At 51.2% G+C, this 17,020-nt stretch overlaps 1 protein-coding gene across 6 annotated transcripts in view; it reads right to left on the bottom strand.

Moving 5' to 3' along the window:
• The window catches only part of GSG1L (GSG1 like), a 206,172-nt gene that overhangs the window by 22,368 nt on the left and 166,784 nt on the right, over positions 1–17,020 (bottom strand). For 4 of the 6 annotated variants that reach the window (XM_041747034.1, XM_041747038.1, XM_041747037.1 and 1 more), the window contains one exon: positions 6,068–6,235. The exons of 1 other annotated variant lie outside the window; for it this stretch is intronic. In XM_041747034.1, the coding sequence (XP_041602968.1) occupies positions 6,068–6,235 (168 nt within the window). The remainder of the gene's footprint in view (positions 1–6,067; positions 6,236–17,020) is intronic. One more of the 6 variants, XM_041747035.1, reaches the window with a different exon arrangement.

The raw sequence follows: 17,020 nt of genomic DNA, 5'->3' as shown, positions 1-17,020 counted from the left end.
AGGGCATAGGTCACTTGGCCTAAATGACTGGCCAGTGACCTGCCAAGAAGCTCCTTGCAAGAGGCTTTCTTCTCCGCTCTTCATCTCAGTCACTCTGGTGAGGAATGAAATAGGAGAGTGGACGTGGGTCCCTGTCCCATGGGCCTTGCCGAGTAACTGCAGGGTTAGAGCTGAGTGTCTGGGGGATGGTTCACGGGGCAGTTACTTGACGGAGAGGTATCTGTCTGCCTCAGGGTCAATGCTGCAGGCACCAGCTGAGGGCTGACCGTCAACAAGGCAGAGCAGGGGACACCCCAGGCAGAGAGGCCAGCGGTCCAGCAGTTGCACGCAGGCAGAACCACCCGACTGGGGAACCATGAGAGTCCAGGGGGTGCTGTGTGTAGGGGAAGGGGACCAGGGTCCTCAGTGAGGCTAGGCGGTGGCAGGGCTGCATAGATGATGGTGAGAAGCTGTCCCAGAGCCATGGGAAATCACTGAGACATTTTAGGCAGGAAGCTGGGGGAAGAGGTGGCACAGTGAAGGGGTATCCTGCTGGGGGGGCACAGATGGGAGGGGTGAGGCCAGATGCATGAACACCACGTAGGGCTCCCAGGGGCGCAGGACCACAGGGGGACAGAGAGACAAAGCGAAGGGACTGGCTTTGGCGGAGACCATCATGAGTCAGTCCTGGCCATGCTAATTTTTGGTGACTCTGAGAATGCAAAGCAGAGGCGATAATGAGGCAGATGGATATGGAGCCAGGCTGTCAGGGGTGGACTAGGATGTGGGAGTCCTGGCACACATGTGGCCACTGAGACTCATGTCAAATGGGGACAGAAGAGGGCCCAGAAAGGGCCCCCGGAGCATGGCCATTTAACAGAATGGGGGAGGAGAGGAGTGGCTGTTGGGAGTAGGGTGTGTGTGCAGAGTTTCAGGGCCCCTGGGAGCTGTTTGGGGGCAGTGTGAGGGTTGGGGGGTGGTAGACAGTGACAGAGAGGTAACAAAGTGGAGACAGCCCTTCCAAGAGTTTCCCTACAATAGATGGGAGGGAGCAGACAGCAGAGAGCCCCCCTCTGCACCAGGCAGGGAGATGGATAAAGAGGGGGCTCAGGCCCTCAGTGGTGTAGGAGTCATTCAGGTCTGTGCCCATCATTCAGGTCTGTGCTCAGGGTCGGCCTCAGGGCCTAGGGAAGGCTGCGTGCCACCCAGGAAGGAGGCCTGGGGAGAGCTCCTAATCCACGGTCTCATGCTGGTAATATTAAATTCTCTGGGGCCACCAGCCCCCACCCCCAACGCTGTGGGAGGAAGAGAGAGAGCAGAGACCCAGGTCCAACTTCTGCTAATAAATCACCCAAACTGCTCAGATTTTCCTAAATACACTTGTGTGATCCCCCTCCTGGCCTCTGCTCGTGCTGTTGCCTGGGCCTGAGAACGCCTTCTCTCACCCGCTGCCCATCTGGCTGGCGAGCAAGGCACGTGTCTCTAAAAACTTGGCTCAAGGGTCTCATCTCTGAAAGCCCTTTTATCCGCCAGCTGCCCTGGGGTGGGCCTGGGCCCTCCGCCTGCTGTCACCTCCAGGAGACCCCATGGCTACACTGTTTTGCTGTGCTCACTGGACCCCAAGCCAGGGGTAGGACAGGTGACAGGCGAGCCTGGGGGACTCCCAAGGCAGATGCTCCTCCTCTAGTGAACCTGGGGGACTCCCAAGGCAGATCTCCTCCTCTAGCCCACTGACACCGTGCCAGAGCAGGGGCACAGGGGGGCCAGACCTGCAGCTTTCCCATGAGAAGCAAAAATCTTGACGTTTTAACACAAAATCTCCTGATTTTTAAAACTCAGCCAAAATTTAAATATTTTTAAACCACCAAACAGAGCACGTCTTTCAGCAGGATTCTCCGAGGGCCGCCAGCTTACAGCACCTGCTGTGCCCCTTTCTCAGGCAGGGAGCATGTCCTCCTTGCGCTATACAGAGGGAGGTTTCTGGCAGGGGTGCAGGTAGGGAAAGGGAGGCCCCCCTCCCAGTTTTGCAACCAAAACCTCACTGCATTGTCTCATGTAATCCTCAAAACGAAACTGCAAGGAAGGGTGCCAGTCCATTTTCCAGGCAGGAAAACTGAGGCTCTAAGAGAGGACGTGACCTACCTGGGGACCCACAGCTAGTAAACCGGGGAGTTAATTTCAACCCTGGTCCAATTGTTAATGAGCACATCCAGGGTTAAATGAGTGCACGCAGGCCAGACCCAGGAACACCGGGTGCGTGACCGGAAGCACCGTACAGCTCTGCATGGTGAGGAACGATGTAATTTTTATGGATAGTTAGTAACATAACTTATTGAGCCCCTGAGGCTGCAGGTGCCAGGACCCAGTGGAAACCAGAAAGGCCACTCCCTGCTTTCTCTGGTGGCGTGCATGGTGTGCACATGTGCACGTGGGAAGGAGGCTGACACAAACAAGGCAGGAAAGGGGTTAATAGGTAAATCCAGTTCAGGGAGTAGGACACTCCACTGCTGAGAGCGCAAGGTGAGGGCGGGTGATCTGATTCCCCAGGGAGGATGCCACCAGGGGAGCAAGGCAGTCCTCCCTGGAAGCTCGGGGACTTTGGCTCTCCCACCCCTGTGGCCTTCCCCAGGGAGGCGGCATGTCTGTTCCATGCAGCTCAATTCCTGCTAGAGTCCAATCCAACAAGTCTGGCTTTTCTCCACAAGATGTTAAAGCAGATCCCAACATTAAGCATGCAAGAAAGCCAGGTCTGCAAATATTTACCTTTCATTCAGCAGCTTCTGACCCTCCCCTCAGGAGGCCCCATTAAGATGCCCTCTGCGGGGACAGCAAGCAGGGTGACTGGGAGCGCTTAATTCCAGACATTTCTCAGAGCTGGCAAGCCTGCTCAGAGTTAGGGGGAGGCTCCCCGGCCCCGCTCCACATGCATGCACAGTGGCTCCTTCCCATGCACACACATGCAGGCACACACACACACACACACACCTGAATTGCAAAACCCCTAAAGACTTCAGAATCTTCCCAACTTGTCCTGAGACTTGCAACAGGAGGGGGGGTGGGGGGTTGGTGACAGACTAGTCCCTTCCTGCTGCATCAGCCCCCACAGGGCAGGGCGGCACCTTGTCCTCAGTCAGGAGCACAGTGGGCAGGCTTGGATGAAGTGAGACCCATAATTCCAGGGACAGGAATGGCAGGGCCGGTGGGGAGGCCCTGCACCCTCTCCCAGGGCTCCACACCCGCCCTCACACTGCAACAGTCCCACAGACTCCCCTCACTCACCCCTGCAAGCCCGGCTCCCACCTCCATGCCAGGCAGAGAGGCTGCTGACCAGTCCTGAGAGCCCACATGTCACGACACTGATTGTGGCCCGCTTCAATCCCAACTCTGGCACTTACCGGCTGTGGGACTTTAGGCAATTTACTTTACCTCTCTGTGCCTTGGTTTCGCATCTACGAAACGGGGACCCAAGAAGAGTACTTGGCACGGGGCAAGCACCATATGCCTGCTGTGGTTAGTAATACAGTTACTAGATTCCTAAGATCTCAAAATGCCGTCTCCTAAGCTAATCATCCTAATCATTACCGAGCTTGATATTTCACATCAGCATCAGAAGAAACAGACTCACTGACACAAAATGCAGTACCGTACCCAGGACATTACCTGGGTTTTCAAAGTGTGACTTCCCAGGATGCTGGTGGCTCTGGGCTCTCCCTCTGGGGGTCAGAGGACACTGGCCCAGACAGATCCTTGCCCCAAATCACACAACAGTGAAGTGACAGGCCTGAAACACCCACGCACTCAGAGTGAGGCCCCCCCCAAACCCCTGCTCCTTCCAGGGCATGCCCCACCCCTCAAGGAGTAGGGGGTATAGGCAGGTGGGTCCCTCAGATCTCTCCCCTGGTGTCCATGGCTGCAGTTTTGAGGACACTGGCCACTGCAGAATTTGAGCCCTGCTGCTTGCTGCTGGGCCACTTGCAAACCTGGGCAGAAAGAAATCCATGCACTCTGAGGTCTTTGTAGGGAAGGCACAAAAAAAAAAAAAAAAAAAATTAGAACAGCCCAGCTAAGCTGAAATGCTCTCCTCAGAGAGGAAGGGAAATAAAATTTGATGAACCTCTGCATAATGTTCAAGTTATGAACGTGTAAAGTGATATGCTGCACATATGCTGGGAACCGTTTGTCTGCCCCCACATGGCTGGGGCCTGAGCTTATAGGGACAGTTCCAACCAGGGCCCCGGAAAACAGCAACTTCTCGCTGATGGAGAACTATGAGGTCCTGTTTTCTGCCTCAGCAAAACAAGGTTGCCTGTGGCTGCCTCAGGCTCTCTTGCAGCCGAGCGGATGGCTGAGGACACAGTGTTCAGGGCGGTTTTAGACATCAAGCTGTCTATACGGCTCCTATAAATGTTTCCTGAGTGGCTACTGCAGGTTCCGTCCTATGCTGGTCACTGCCACCTGCCCAGAGAGCACGCTCTGTCCACAGCCATGGGCACCCTGTTTGCCTGAGCTCCCTGGCCACAGCTGCCTGGTCTCCAGACTGGACACCTGACCTGGGACTCTGGCATGGGGGTGCTGTGAAGCTGAATTTGCCCAATGATGGTAAAGTTTGAGCTGAAAGGACATGAGACAGCCAGGCCTGAGGTCTCCAAAGAGAAGGACTTAGCTGGTTACGCAAAGAAAAATAAAAAAGCACCCACTTGGTGCCTGGCCTAGATGTAGGCACTCAGAATACAGTGGGGAGCAAGACAGCGAAGCCAAGTCTATCACAGCGCTCACAGCCTACAAACTATCAAACAGATAAACAGAATAAGGTCAGGTTGTGTAGGCGCTCCGAAAAAACAGTGACTAGGACAGAGTGCGTGGGACCAACTGAGACCGAGTGATTAAGGAAGTCCTCTCCAAGCTGATGATGTTCAAGCTGAGACCTGAGTGAGTGCTGCTGGCAAGAGCACAGCAAGGGCCAGGGCCCCAAGAGGGGTTGAGCTTGTGGTGTTCAAGGGACAGAAAGGAGACCTACATGGCACAGGACAGATGACAGGGTGTGTAGCAGTCAGAGAGGTTCCTGTGTGGCCTCCATCATGTGACTCCTCAGCTTGAAACCTTTCCACTGCCCCACAGAGTCCAGCTCCTCAATGCTACCCAGCTCTGCAGCATCCTTCCCCTTTTCCTCCTCAGATTCTTGTCATCAGTCCTGACAACCTTTCTATTCTCTGCCATTAAAAGGCATCATTGCATATCCAGTCAGCTCCCCTAGAAGCATACCCTGTGATAAGAATTTGGGTATGGGTAGTTTACTTAGGAGGTGGTCCCAGGAAATATGCTAACTATCTGCCTGTCTGTCCTTCCATTTGTCCATTATCCACCATCCATCCATGAACCCACAAATGCATTCATTCATCTATCTTTCCACCTAACCATCCAACCATCTACCCAACCATCCACCCACCCAACCATCCATCCATCCACCCCCCCACCCAACCATACATACGTACATATACCCATCCACCCATTCATCCATCCATCTATCCAACTATCCATCCATCCATTCACCCACCCAACTATACATACATACATCCAACCATCCATCCACCCATTCATACACACACAATTTATTGGCACTTCTATTCCCAGCTAGACTCTGAGGACTCAAGTGATCAGATGTATGTAGTCCCTGATCTTGAGGAGGGACTCTTCCACTTGTCATCAACAATCCCACTGCTGGGTCCTCTTTTCACTCAATGCTGTGACAGAGCCCAAGAAGGAGACCACAGTTCATTCTCTGTATGCCCCTAAGAAGCATGAGGCTAAATAGCAAACACCCAGACTCAGTTCTCTTCTTCTTGGGTTCTTGGGCTCTGATCACAAGGCAACCTCACGTCTCATAAAATATCAAAATGTCCCAGAAATTCCAACACAGTGGGGTCCAAACTCTGCCTCCCCCAGCCTGTCCCTTCTACCCCACTACCCCCTACTATGCTTCCGTGAGATCATTCACTCCAGTTTTTGACTAGAGCCCTGTGGCCACTGAGGCCAAACCCCGGGCTCTGGATTCCCAATGGTGGCCAGAGGTGACCCCATGTGCACTGACCTCTCCCGGAAGTACCTGATGGCCTCAGGGTGTATGAAGGTCGGCTCCTCCCGGTAGCCCTGCTCAAAGACCTTGCGCTTGTGCCGGAACTCAATGACCGTCTTGGTGTAGGAGTTGAGTGTGGTGACAGAGGCTGCCATGCAGCAGGTAAAGGAGCCCCACGCCAGGCTGCCAAGAGACGAGGAGAGAGGTGCCACAGTGAGGGTGGGCAGGGGACAGGAAGCCCCCCTTCTCTCCCCTCCCCCTGCCAGACATGCATTCAACCCTGCACAGCTGCATCCTCTGGGCCAGACTAGAGCAGGTCCTGCTGTGGAGAAGACGAAGATCTGGTCCTTGCCCCGCTCACAGTCTGTACACTCTGACACAGACATGACAAGAGCTCATCACTGGGAGGCAAGACAAGAGCGAGACCTTCCATCCGAGGGTGCCAGCCTCAGGGAAGGTCACCAGAACACAACTATGCTTCCATGGGGTCTTGGAGGACGAGAGAGTTTGCCAGCAAGGGAAGGGCATTGTGGGAAGAGGGAAGGGCGTGTGCAAAGGTGTGGAGGCGCAAGGCAGTAGGAACAGTCCAGAGACTGGCTGGGATGCTGGAGTAAGGGAGAGTGTGATTAGTTGGAGTTAATAATAGAGAAGCAGGAGGGGGGCAGACACCCTAAAGGCTGGTTTCCGTGGGGGTTAAATTACCTCTGTTCATGTGTGACCTTGGGCAAGTTGCTTAACCTCTCTGCCTCTTATTCCTCATGTCATTTTAGTGGACATAACAAGCGCCAGCTCACAATGTTGTTGCCAAGATTGAAGGAGATGAGCCATTCAAAACATCTCAGAACAGCGCCTGGAGCATACAGTAGGCACCCAAGACAGGTTTGCTGTCATTACTACCATCCGCAGTTTCAAGGTTCTTACTACCACTCCTGTCTGGCTTCATTTCCAAACTCTCCCTCTGAGAGATTAAGTTACAATGACCCGTGTGGCGTTCTGCTCCGCTCTTCCTCCAAGCGCAGCTGGCCACTCTTGGCCACACTCACCTGATGTGTACGCGGAGCCAGCCAGAGCTGGAGCATCTTTTCTATCCACAACTGGAAAGAAGGAAAGGGGGATGTGGGGCTCGGAGCTCAGCCAGCCAGGCTGCCAGGCTTCTCCGACCCAGGGTCCATTCGAGAAGTGGTCTCCTGCTTACTTCCTCTGGCCAAAACTGGGCAGTAACATTTAGAACCAGCAGTGGGGACCTGCCTGGCTCTGGTTGTTGTACCCAGTCTGGTGTCCGGGTCCCTGCTCCCCAGTGTCTGCCTTGATGACTGGTTTCCTCCAAATCAAGGGCTCAGTGCTACGGCCCTGTCTCAGGGCATCCAGCCTCCCCTTCTGCCAGCTACCTGTTGGTTCTCTCAATATCACCCCCCATGCGGTGCAGCACCCACCTTCATACCCACTGCTCTTCTCTTCGTCAGCCCCAGGACACCCAGAAGGAAAGCAAGGGGAAGTATGAGAATTCAGCCTTTCTTGCAGGGACCCCCTATCATCACCTATCCCTTAGCGCCCAAACCATTAATAGATTCCCTGTTCCTTCATGATAAGGAGCTAATTTAGACCTCCCAGAAGCTCTTGAGTATCTGTGACAGCCCCTCTTAGAACTGTCCTGTCCATCAGAGTCCAGCAGGTGATCCGGACCTCTGTTCACAGATGATTGGATAAGGGCTGACATCTGACCGAAGGTGGTCCAATCAGATATTTTCTCCCCCGAGCAATGACACTCAAGACTAGCTCAGCGTGGGATGTGTGTTTGAACCTCAGAGGTGCAAATTCAGAACATGAGGATGGGGAATAAAGAAGCAGGCTTTTCCTGGGATTCCACGAGGATACACAGGTTGGTTTTGTCTGACCAGCATCCATTCTGTTAAGGATCCAGGCGCTCCCCTCCTCTGAGGCCATGTGGTTTGTGTGCAGCTGGCTTCACCCTCAATCTTTAGGGATGATCACATGGCCATCACCTGGTCAATGAGATCATCTCTTCCCTCTAGCCGCAGTAATTAGTTCAAGGATGGGCATGTGACACCCAAGTCAGGCTAATGAGATTCAATCGCAGGACTCTTGGAAATCTTTGTCTTGGGGTGCCAAGCTGGTGGGATCTGAGCCTGGAGCTGCTCTGGGGACTATGTTGCCACTATGCAACCTGCTAAGGAGGCTGACTCAAAGGGGAGCCATGAAAAAGAGCTAGATCCCTAAGATGAAGCCATTATCCCTGGATTTTTCAGCTATGGGAGCCCCAATTCCTTTATGAGTTTTTCTTTCCCTAAGCCAGTTTGGATTGAGTGTCTGTCATTGGCAACCCAAGTTCTTGGACAATTACTTTCTATAGATTCCTCTCTTTTACACAGCTTAGTTTTAAAGTGAATTTCTAGTCTTTACGGTCAGGGATCTAATCTAGGAGCAGGTCCAACTCCCAAATCTGATGACCCAACCAGAGGAGGAGCATCTCTCCCTGTCACACACCCCTGTTCGATTTCATCTCAGCCCTCACCACACCCTGTAATTCTCCTGTAGCTTTTCTTCCTATTATTTATTATTCTTTGTTCTTAAATGAAACCTTCTATTTTGGGATAATTATAGATTCACATTTAGTTGTAAGAAATAATACAGAGAGATCCATGTACCCTTTACCCAGTTTCCCTCAATGGTAACATCTTGCAAATACAGTCCCCAGCCGGCATATTGACACCCATACAGTCAAGATACAGAGCGTCTCTATCCATCACCACAATGATCCCTCCTGTTGCCATTTTACAGCCACCCCCACCTCCCCTCCCAACCTCTGGCAACCACTAATCAGTTCTTCATTTCTCCAACTTTGTCATTTTAAGAACGTTGCATAAATGGAAGCACAAAGCACGTATTTTGGGGATTGGCTTTTCGCACTTGGTATAATACTCTGGAGAGTCATCCCGGCTGCTGTGTGTATCAACCATTTGTTCCTTTATATCACAGAGTTTCTCCACATCTGCACCAGCATGTCACGTTGTCACTTTGTTTTTTTTTTTTTTTTTTTATTATTTTAGCTCTTCTGATAGATGTGTAGTAACACCTCATTGTGGTTTTCATTTGCATTTTCCTAATGGCTAATGGTGTTGAACATCTTTTCAGTTGCTTACTTGCCATCTGTTTATCCTCTTTGGCAAAATATCCGTTCATGTTCTTCTGCCCACTTTCTAATCGGATTGTTTTGCTGCTGTTGTTGTTTACTGTTGAGTTTTGAGTGTTTGTACAGATCCTAAATACTAGGCCTTTGTTAGATACGTCGTAGCTTACACATACTTTCTTCCTCTGTAACTTGTCTTAACAAGGTCTGTCACAGGGCAAATGTTTCCTTTTTTTTTAAGATTTTATTTATTTATTTATGATAGAGAGAGAGAGAGAGGCAGAGACACAGGCAGAGGGAGAAGCAGGCTCCATGCAGCGAGCCCGACATGGGACTCGATCCCGGGTCTCCAGGATCACACCCTGGGCTGAAGGCAGGCGCTAAACCACTGAGCCACCTGGGCTGCCCAGGCAAGTGTTTCATTTTGCTGAAATCCAATTTATTAAATATTCCATTTATGCTTTTGATCCATTTGATACCAAATCCAAGACCTCTTTGCCCAGGTCTAGATCCCAAAGATTTTCTATTTTTTTCCCTAAAAATTGTATAGTTTTACAATTTTTATTTAGGTCCACGACCCATTTTGAGTTATTTTTTATACAAGGCAGAGAGTTTAGATTGATTTTTTTTTTTGTCTCTGAATGTCCAATAGTTTCAGCACCATTTGTTGAAAAGGCTACCCCCCCCCCCAATGGATGGATTTGCATCTTTGTCACTTATCAGTTCAGCCCATTTGTGTGGGTCTATTTCTGGGTCCCTTACTTTGTCCCATTGATCTCTGTGTATCCCTCTGCCAATACCACACAGTCTGGACTACCGTAACTATATATTAAGTCTTGAAATTGGATAGACTGGTGCCTCCCACTTTTAGTCTTGTTTTTCAAATTTGTTTTAGCTATTCTAGTTCCTTTGCCTCTCCTAATAAATTTTAGAATAATCTTGTCTATACCTACAAGAAGTCTTGCTGAGATTTTAATAGGAATTGCATGAGACCTATATACCAACGTGCGGAGAATTGACATCTTTACCACAAACATGGTATCCCTCACCATTGATTTCAATCTTCTTTGATTTCATTCATTGTCATTTTGTGGTTTTCAGCATGCAAGTCCTACAGAAGTTTTGTTAGATTTAGGACAAAGTGTTTCACTTTTTTAAAGTGCAAATGGTATTGTATTATTAGTTTTGTTGTCCAACTGCTCAATGTTATAGAAATATAATTGGGGCCCTGGGGCGTGTGGGTGGCTCAGTTGGGTGAGCATCTGACTCTTGGTTTCTGCTCAGGCCGTGATCTCAGGATCTTGACACTGAGCTCTGCATCTGGCTCCACGCTCAGCAGGGTGTCTGCTTGAGATTCTTTCTCTTCCTTGTCCTCTCCTTCTGCCCTTCCTCTGCTAGTGCTCTCTTGCTCACTCTCTCTCTCAAATAAATAAATCTTTAAAAACATTGATTGTGGTACCTGTGTGACTCAGTTGAGCATATGAATCTCGGTTTTGGCTCAGGTCTTGATCTCATGGGTCGTGAGATCCAGCCCCATGTCAGGCTCCATGCTCAGTGGGGAGTCGGCTTGAAGATTCTCTGCCCCTCCCCCTACTCATACACACACACACACACACACACACACACACACACAGGCTCTTTCTCTAAATTCAGTAAATCTTAAAGATATGTATGTATAATTGATTTTTGTGGTTTTTCTCTCATATCCCAAGACTATACTGAACTCATATATTAGGTCCAGGCATTTTTTGGTAGATTTCTTGGATTTTTCTACATAGACAAATAAGTATGGTTTACTTCTTACTTTCCAGTCTGTATGCTTTACTTTTCATGCTGCCCTGCACTCCTGAGAAGTTCTAGCACCATCCTGAAGGAGTGGTGTTCCCAGCCTTAGGGGGAACACATTCAGTCATGTTACTGCCAGTTGGGGGTCAGGGTCCAGGCTCCCCATTGGATCTCCACTGCCACTTGGGGATGGTTGGGGCTTGTTACTGCTCCAGCAAAGTGACAGTCCCAGCTCCCTACTCCTGTATCACCACAGCAGGTGAGGGGGCACGCACTTAGGTGCCTCACTGCAGCCTGGGTAGGTGAATCCAAGCTTGGTACGGCAGGGGGTGTCAAGCCACAACCGTTGGTCTGCTTGTGCTTTGTTTTCCGTGATGTAGGACTATAGAGAGCAGTTATTGCTAAGTTTTCTTAGTAGGCTCCCCCTTCTCTGGTCCTTTGGCTACAGAAAGCAGACCTTTGGTGGTGTGTGTGTGTGTGTGTGTGTGTGTGTGTGTGTGCGCGCACCTTTTGGCATTGCTGGGTTGCTGACTTTTTCATTTCCAAACTGGGATGCACTAGACAAAAAGTACATACCAATGTGCTGTCTCTCAGACCCTGAGAGAGTCTACTGAGTCTTCTGTCTTCTGTCTACTCTTCAGAGTCTTCTTATGCTTAAGTGCTTTATGTCTGATGTTCCAGGATTTAGTTATACTTAGCGGGAGAAATAGGGAGAAGTATGTGTACTTCATCCTTCCAGAAGTGGTAGTCCCAATTATTTGTTTTTTGATGTTCTTTCCACCCATGCCAGAGCTTTAGCTTCATGAGAACAGGAGCTTTGTTTTGTTCACTGCTATATCCTTAGCACTTAGAACACACACAGTAGGTGCTCAGTAAATATTTGTAGAATGAAGTAATACAGGTACGATGATAACACATTGAACAAATTGATATAAAAACACCGTCCTGGTTTTCATGTGGATGAAGGGCTCAGGGCTGCCTGCATGAATCTCCCTGCTGTGCCTCATCCTAACACCCCCCGGGGCCCCCACGCAGGGCAGAGTTTGAAAACCTCAGGGCTGGAACACCTGCTGATGTTTGCAGCTTGCCCTTCTGAGCTGGTGCACTTCTGAGCTGGTGCAGGGAGATACGTGGGAGGTTGGCCTGGTTTTTGGAGCCAAGAGCAGAGTGGACACTGTAGGGAGGAAATGCGAGGGTGATAGGGTCGACACAGTGGTTGTCAACCACTCTGTCCTCTGGGAGCTGCAGGGCTGGGCAGAGGGGATGCTGGAGGCAGATTCAGAGATGCATAGGTGCCACCTTGCAATCTGCCCCAGGCCCCACTAAGTGGGAAGACTGTTTACTGACCACTGAGGGAGGCAGCCCTCATCCTCATTCAAGCCAGATAGGCACAGAGTCACTGTGCAGGTCAGGACACAAATGCTCAGTCCAGGCCCTGCTCAGTGCCCCAGAGCAGAAGGGACCAAGAACTGATGATGGCAGGTTCTAGAAGCCCAGCTAGTCCAGTCATGGCCAGCACGCACCCTTGGGCAGCCATACCGTTCCCTCCCTGGTCTCAGACAAAGGGAGGCCAAGGCTAGCTGCCTGGCAATACATGAAAAAGTGAGAGTTTCCAGCTTCCTGCTGACCACACAGCCTCTCAGCAGGGACATCAGTAAATACACCCTCTCCAGGGGCTCTTTGAGGCCAAGGCTCTTCATTGGTGATAGCAGCAGAAGCCCCACCCTTAAGGGGTCAATCTGCTGAAATGCCAGCTAAGGCCTGCAGAGAGGGCAGGGCAGCCTAGGATCCCAAGAGAGGGAAGAAGCTAGCCTTCTGTTGCCACTGCGCTTCACACAGATGGAGTCTCAGAGGCACACAGAGAGGCACCACCCACTCAGTACTGGCCCAACCTGCTACTCTTTGCTCTGTGACCTGTGCCAAACTGCTTAACTTCTCTGGGCTTCTAGCTCTTATGAAGCTACAACTCCATGATCCTCTCCCACAGTCAGTCTGCAGACTGAATGCTCAGGATTGGGGTTTCACTGTTTTGTGGTAGGAGGGGCGCTTTTTAAAAATCTTTCTCCATTTGGGTCAAATTCAAAAGAGAAGAACAAAGTGACTAGCTTTCCACTTTCCTGCCATCGCCAGGAAAACTGCCATGCTGACCTTCCATGAAGGGGTCACAACTCAAATTCCTGCAGGGTCTGGTGGATGATGATTTGGGGAAAGTGTAAGGCAATAAGGAGTGGTGGGGACAAGGGTGACCTGGAGAGCATGTGCCCCATCTAAAGGGGCCACCACTTAGCTTCAGCTCCCGCTGCCATGTGGCAATGCCAGTTAGGCAAGGCCACAACTTCTAATGGTGAAGAAAAGCCCCAAACTTGGATATTTATGTAAAATTTTTACTTTTTTAGATGTTAAAAACAAATACATATTTTATTTTTTTAACATTGTAGTTTTAATAGTTTTTTTTAGATTTGTGTGTGTGTATGTGCGTGTGTGTGTGTTTGTGTGTGTGTGTGTGTGTGTGAGAGAGAGAGAGAGAGAGAGAGAACACAAGCATGAGCAGGGGGGAGGGGCAGAGGGAGAGGGAGAAGCAGACTCTCCACTGAGCAAGAAGCCTGAAGAGGGGCTCCAACCCAGGACCCCAAGATCATGACCTGAGCCCAAAGGCAGATGTTTAACTGACTGAGCCACCCAGGCACCCAAATACATCTTTTATATAACACCGTGGCAGGTGGACACAAAACATCACCGGGCTGGGTTCACCAGCAGTTCGCAGCACCTGGATAATTGTGCGACCTGAGCCTTTGCTCTTTCTGAGGCTGTGTCCCGGTCCCTGAACTGGGCATGGTAACTCCTCTGTGGGAGTCAGCGCAGCAGGACCAGACAGCTCAGGGGAAACAGGACCAAACAGCTCAGGACCCACATAGCTGGGGGGAAAAAAGGTAGGAGCGCTGGAGGGGTCCCGGGCTCAGGCAAGGATGGGGTTCTGAAGCTTAGGGCCAAAGTGGGGAGTCAGGCATGGGCAGGGCTGGATCCTAAGGAAACACTGACATCCTGGGAGCAAATGTGAGAGGCATGTCCAAGGCAGGTGGAGCCCAGAGACCAGACAGCAAGGGACCACTTGCCTGCCCACTGGAAGTCACCACAGGGACGTTCGGGACACATGCCTCTCATCAAGTGAGAGCAGCATTACCAAAGGCTCAGTGTCATTACCACCGTTTATGATCGCTGCCCCTTATAAGCACTTCCTGTGTGCCAAGCACTTTAAAAGCTTGGTCCCACGTAGTCCCTCCAACAACCCTATGAAACACACATCACTATTACCTGCTCTAGAGACGAGTACACTGAGAGGCTGGATCGCTTGCCTTTCCAGCAACATTTGTGGAGCACACTCTCTGTGCTAGGCACCTCATTCGCGTCACTTCACATGGTCCTCGTCATAGCTCCTAACCAGACATGACCCTCACACCACCAGGAGCCTCACCTCCCGAAGTTCACGCTTTGTGCAGCCCCTCCTCCTTGAATCCGGCCACATCACTTGCTCTTGACCAACAGAATGTACCAGAAGTGACAGTGTGACTCCCGAGGCAAGGTCATAAACTTGTCACTTTTGCTCAGATCTCTTGGAGTCCTTGCTCCCCGCAAGAGGCTGCTCCCACTGACTGTCTAGCTGACCCCCAGCCCCCAGCCCGCACCGCAGCCAGTGCTGGGAGGCGGGGCCTGCTTGGACACCCTGCCTGGCCACGTCCCAGATGATGCCGCCCCAGCCAACATCCCACCCAAGTGTCATGCAGGACCCTGAGCAAGAACGACCTGGCTAAGCCCAGTCAACCCACTAAACCGTAAAAGACTAACATATTTTTATTTTAAGCCCCTAAATGTTAGGGTGCTGTGTTATAAATGAAGAGAAAACTGACACACTGCTTGCAAGAGCCCCCTGAGTAGAGACTCATGCCATCCCCATTTTATAGATGAGGATACTGAGGTATGGGGAGGCTGAGTGACCTCATGCAACTCTGCAGCCAGCAAGAGTCAGAGTGAGAGTCTGCTCCTAAGTCGTCTGATTCCTCTGGCCTCAACCACACCTCTGCGCTGCCGGCCCACAGCACCCTAGCCATGCACGTCAGGGTAAACTGTAAGCCAGGCTGTCTGACTCCCAATCATGGAAACTTCTCTTTCTGCACAGATGTTCCTCCCAGAAGCTGGTGCCTAACATCGGCTGGGCATCTCTGATTATCTGACCTCTTAACCCCCACCTCCCAAACTCCTGAGGTGTGCCTTGCCCTGCTGGGTGGGGAGACAAGAGGCTGGCGCTGCCTGGCCTCAAAGCTGGTCTCCTCTCTGGTGCCTGGGGCAGGGACAGGGGAGGCGCTGGGTCCAGAATTTTGACAAATGGCCTCACACATATTAAACAAGAGAAATGACACTGCACAGCCCTGGCGAGGCCCCAAAAGCAAAGGATGAAAAATGGGGCTGATCCATCTTGCAGGCCTTGCTGACAAGAAGAAATGGATCAGCCCTAATAGGGACCGCACGTTGGGCCCCGGCCTTAAATAAGTCAAATGAGAACGAGGCCAGCCCCAAGGGAGCAGAAGAGCAAGCCACGAGGCCCAGCTTCCAGAGAAAGGTTGCTGTGGCTGACACCAGCAGGCTTGGTTTTAGATGCTGGGGGCCAGGGTAGAGAGCTAGGGGCTCCTAGAAAGAGAGACCTGAGAATCCTATTACCACCTCAGGCTGTGGGACCCTGGGGGACTGACCCAACCTTTCTGAGCCCTAGTTTTCACACATGCAACACGGGGGTTTTGCATATGTTAATTTCATATCAATAACAGTAATATTAGAAGGGCAGGTGTCTGGGGCACCTAGGTGGCTCAGTCAGGTGTTGGGTTCTTGGGCTCTTGATTTTGGCTCAGGTCATGATCTCAGGATGAGCTCAAGCCCCATATCAGCCTCCATACTTGCACTCGGCATGAGTCTGCTTGACATTCTCTCTCCCCCCTCCCTCTGCCCCTCCCCCAACTGGTGCTCTCTAAATAAATACATAAATACATAAATACATAAATAAAATCAATAAGAAAAAAAAAGAAAGGCTGGTGTTTAAGAGCACTTACCATGCGTCAAACAGTGTGCTAAGCATATCTACAAACCGTCTTTGCATTACCCATTCTCGGAGAGGCAAAATACAGAGGCTGAGGGTGTGGGCTCCGAGGCCAGACTTGCCTGGGTTCAGATCCTTGCTCTGCCGCTCAGCAGCCAGACAGCCTGGATGGGTGACTTAAGTTCCCTGTGCCTCAGTTTCCTCTCCACAAAGTGCCCGCCCCATGGTGTTGTTACGGCAACATACCAGCGCTCCATACATGGCAGGGATTATCACACACATGCTCAACACTTAAAAATGTTCATTCCTTTCCTTTGTCACCTTCTCTAGCTCAGATGACGAGCTTCTGAGGTCAAGAGCTCAGGCAAGAACTGCTAGAGAGAGGGAAGCATTGGGTGAAAAGGGAGTCAGAGCCTTAGCTGGTTTCCCTGCGGTCCCTCCACTTCAAGGGATCAGGGATGGTGTTGGAGGGTCCAGGTCCCTTTAAGGCACATGGCTTTACAGGAGTGGAGCCAAGCAGAGGGGGAAGGGGCAGCAATTAGCAGGAGTCCCCACGGTGGGGGGTGAAAGGGGGTCTTTCTGAGTTAGAGTCCTTCGTGCCCCACTCTGACCATCTTCCTCCAAAGCCTCTGCTACCTGCTGTTCCTCCTGCCCAGCACACTCTCTCGTTCCCTCCTCCACCAGTCTGCCTGGCCACCTTCTCCCCAGAGGACCCTCCCTGCCCGAAGCTGGGTCAGCAACCCCTCCTCTGTGCTCTGAACCCCCCATCACCACATGATAGCTTGTGTACTTGTCTCAATGGCCTGTTACAACAGTGTCTTGGCCACTGCTGTGCCTGCAGCTCCTAGGACAGTGGCTGTCCCCAAGTAGGCATCCAGTAAATGCATGTAAAGTAATTAAGTGGATAAATGGTCTGCAGACCTGCAGACCCTGGGTAATGGACATCTGT

The sequence above is a fragment of the Vulpes lagopus genome, chromosome 3, assembly GCF_018345385.1.
Source record: "Vulpes lagopus strain Blue_001 chromosome 3, ASM1834538v1, whole genome shotgun sequence".
Lineage (NCBI taxonomy): Eukaryota > Metazoa > Chordata > Mammalia > Carnivora > Canidae > Vulpes > Vulpes lagopus.
Note: the sequence above shows the minus strand (reverse complement) of the source record. Positions and strands in the feature narration are given on the sequence as shown.